The sequence below is a fragment of the Otolemur garnettii genome, unplaced genomic scaffold, assembly GCF_000181295.1.
Source record: "Otolemur garnettii isolate 467f Iridium unplaced genomic scaffold, OtoGar3 scaffold00002, whole genome shotgun sequence".
NCBI classification, from domain to species: Eukaryota; Metazoa; Chordata; class Mammalia; order Primates; family Galagidae; genus Otolemur; species Otolemur garnettii.
This window is the reverse complement of record NW_003852397.1, coordinates 1,761,133-1,764,742: the sequence shown is the minus strand read 5'-3', so window position 1 is coordinate 1,764,742 and position 3,610 is coordinate 1,761,133. Positions and strand designations below refer to the sequence as shown.

The following is a 3,610-nucleotide window of genomic DNA, read 5'->3' as shown; positions in this document are numbered from 1 at the left end:
GCCACAACACCTGGCTATTTTTTGTTGCAGTTGTCATTGTTGTTTAGCTGGCGCAGGCTGGGTTAGATCCTGCCCACCTCGGTGTTTGTGGCTGGTGCTGTAACCACTGTGCTCTGAGCATGATGGGCACCAAGCCTCTTTCGTGTTCTTAAATGTCTACTTGATTTAAAATCTAAGGGCACTGAAACTTAAAAGTATATTATATACACATAAACGGACCTGTATCATAAGTGTCCAACTTGAATTTCTGGATGAATTTCCCTCAGTGTTCTAGAATCCTGTGTGAGGAACATCAGGACATGAATCGTACAGGATAGATATGTCCCTATTGTAATCTATGAATTTAATGTTTTGTCTTTCAAAATTCTAACGGGCAAAACATCAAAGAAGTGAAGTATGCCTCCCCCGATTTCTGAAACCCTGCCGACTCTGTTCTCTGTCCTTCCCTCCTGAATGCTGCCCTTGTGTTCGGTAGGATCAGAGTGACGGCTGATGGAGAATTTCTGCATTACATTTTCCCCTTTCAGTTCCTGGATTCTCCTGAGTGGGATTCACTGAGACCCACGGAGGAAGGCATTTTTCAGGTAAAGGATTACTAAACCACATGAAGAGTGGTCCTTCTTCCAAACAGACAACGTTCACCTAGAAACAAGCAAATAAATAGAACAAGAATTGTTTCTGTTGAACTTGGGAATGTTCCTTGTCAGCACCCATGACTTCCCAGTTCTGTTTGGCTCTTGCTGATTAATGCTACGTTAGAGGTCCAGAACAAGAACAGGTAGTGCATACGACAGGAAGAAGTGCCCGGTAGATATCATTCGACGTTACCTTGCAGAAGCTGCGTATTTGGAAATTACAATATAATTAATTGAGATCTGACTAAACTCTGCTAATGTGACAGTTTATAAAACACCAAGAACAAAAAAACTGTACTTATTCAAAAATAAGTGGTTTGGGGCAGCGCCTGTGGCTCAAAGGAGTAAGGCGCCAGCCCCATATGCCAGAGGGGGCAGGTTCAAACCCAGCCCTGGCCAAAAACTGCCAAAAAAAAAAAAAAAAAGTGGTTTTTAAAATTTAAAATACTGATGGATTTTAGTTGCTTTCCAGAAACAGAAAACACTATTATGTTGCCATGTCTGATAGTTTTAAGAGATAATAACTTCAGTAGGTTCCAATTATTGTGCTAAGCTATTTCCTATGAATTAATACATATGGTATACATGTGTATGCAAATATAAACATATGCAAAATGGGCACATATAAATTCTGTCTGGTACTATAGAAACGGAGTTGGGGTTCAACGTCCACAGTCCTCAGAACTGACCTGGAGATACTTCTCTAGCATCAGCCAGTTTCATTACTTTTGATACCAAGTATAATAGCTCTCCCTTCCACAAAATGGAAAATACAGATTTCCAAACTTAGAAAAACAGATGAATTGGAGACAGCCACGAGGTTGTGACTGTTCATATTCTAAATTAACCATGTAGTAATGAATTTCGTAGTTTGTTTTTCTGCCTTCACAGTAGATTCTGGGTCAGTGGGCTAGTTGAATTGGAAAAGGGCAACAAGTGAAATTAATTTAAAATTTGTGATAGAAAATAACATGGCAGAACTTTTCTCGCTTCCTAATACTTGTTCATATTCGGTCTTCTGTTTTTTAGGTAACCCTCACAGCAGAAACCGATTGTCGCTATGTGTCTTGGAGGAGAAAAAAGTTGTATTTGCTCTTTGCTCAGCATCGTGACATCTCCCGCCTGTTTTCGGTTTTAATTGGCAATGACATTGCAGATAAACTCTATGCCTTGAACGACAGAGTCTATGTAGGGAAAAGATGTCACTGTGATATCCGGTTACCCAACTTCTATCACATGTCAAGTCCAGAAATCCGCAGACCACCCCTGACAGAACATTTGTGGAATTCCAGACGATATTGTGATAAATGACAAATCAAAGTATGAAGTTTTATAGCTATTTAAAAAGAAGACTCTCTTCATCATTCCCCAAATTAAATAGCAAATTACAGAAAATCGAGCTCACCGGTATTTTTATAAAGTGAATTCAGAGGAGAGATGCCATTGCCAGCCCTTTTATTCATCTCAACTTCTGCATCAAGAATAAATTTTACAAATTTTTCTTGTATTTCTTATTGTTATAACTGGGTGGGGATGAAAAATTATGGGCAGTTTGCCCTTTCCGGCATCAGAACTGAGAGGATGACATTTTGCATTGTCAAATATTTTCTCAGATTACTCACTGTGTACCGTCTTGCCCTGGTGACGTAGGTGTTGCTTCTCGAGAAGCAGCCGGCAAGAATTCTCAGCCTGAGAGTGGGTTGTTATTGCCCACATCGGCATTTCCACATTCACTTTTTCTGTTACAACCTCTGATAAAGCAAGATGTATTATTGTGGTGGGCTGCAATTATTTATTTTCAATGTGAAGTTATTAGGTACAACGAAAAAGCAGAATAAACGCAGGACGCTAAACTAACATGCTATTCTCCAAGGCTATTTTATTGCTGCAAGTAACTCCCAAGCTTGATCTTTACCTTAACATTTAGCAAGTGACACTTCAGGGGAAACTAAGCTGCCTAATGAGGACTGAGTCCAAAGGAGACCTGTGAACAAGTAGTGAACACATTGTCCGTTTCCACTTCCCATGCTCAGCTGAAAGGGCAACAGTCAGTGGCTTGGCTGGACGTGAGGGACTCAGGCGAATGCTCAGCCCACCACATAGACAAAGGGGTCTACCTTCCTGCCATTCCCTCAGCTTTATGCCACACTTAAGAAAGAGACAGATCCTTGGCTCAGCGCCTGTGGCTCAAGTGGCTAAGGTGTCAGCCACATACACCTGAGCTGGTGGGTTCAAATCCAGTCCGGCCCACCAAAAGAACCATGATGGCTGCAACCAAAAAATAGCCAGGCATTGTGGCAGATGCCTGTAGTCCCAGCTACTTGGGAGGCGGAGGCAGGAGACTCGCTTGAGCCCAGGAGTTGGAGGTTGCTGTGAGCTGTGATGCCACAGCACTCTACCCAGGGGGATAGCTTGAGGCTCTATCTCAAAAAGAAAAAAAAGAGACAGATCCTTAGTCGCAGATCTAATCATTATCTTTGGAAACCAGTTTTCATGTGCGCCCTGCTCTTCAGCAGAGATGTATTATCATACATTTAGCAGTATGTACTAAGCACCTTCTGTGGCCCCAGGTGTTGACCTGGGCACTGAGGATGCATAGGCTCCAGGTGGAGAGCCCATCCCTCATATAGCTTACATCCTGGGGCTGAGGATGACAGTAAAATAAATCAGAAACACCTAATTAGAAAATCAATAGAGCCATGGAGAAAGATCAGAAAATGCAGATAGAAAAATTGCCTTTTTAAGAGAGTGGTCAAGGAAGGCCTCAGCCAGAAGGTGATGTTTGAGTAATCCATGTAGATACCTGGGAAAGGCTATCTGGGCAGAAAGGACAGCAAAGGTACAGGCCCTTAGGCATGACCATGACCGCTGGTTACAGGAGTGGCGGGAAGGCAAGCATGGCTGCAGCAGAGGGAGCACTGATGGGAAGACAGCGGTAACTGTGGGAAGACTGAGCGGGGCCTCCCCAGTCATGG

At 42.7% G+C, this 3,610-nt stretch overlaps 1 protein-coding gene across 1 annotated transcript in view; it reads left to right on the top strand.

Moving 5' to 3' along the window:
• The window catches only part of POPDC3 (popeye domain containing 3), a 4,489-nt gene extending 2,347 nt beyond the window's left edge, over positions 1-2,142 (top strand). Inside the window, exons 2-3 of the mRNA XM_003781566.2 lie at positions 476-584; positions 1,665-2,142. Coding sequence (XP_003781614.1) covers positions 476-584; positions 1,665-1,946 — 391 coding nt within the window. The 3' untranslated portion in view covers positions 1,947-2,142. The remainder of the gene's footprint in view (positions 1-475; positions 585-1,664) is intronic.
• The last annotated feature ends 1,468 nt before the right edge of the window (positions 2,143-3,610 follow it).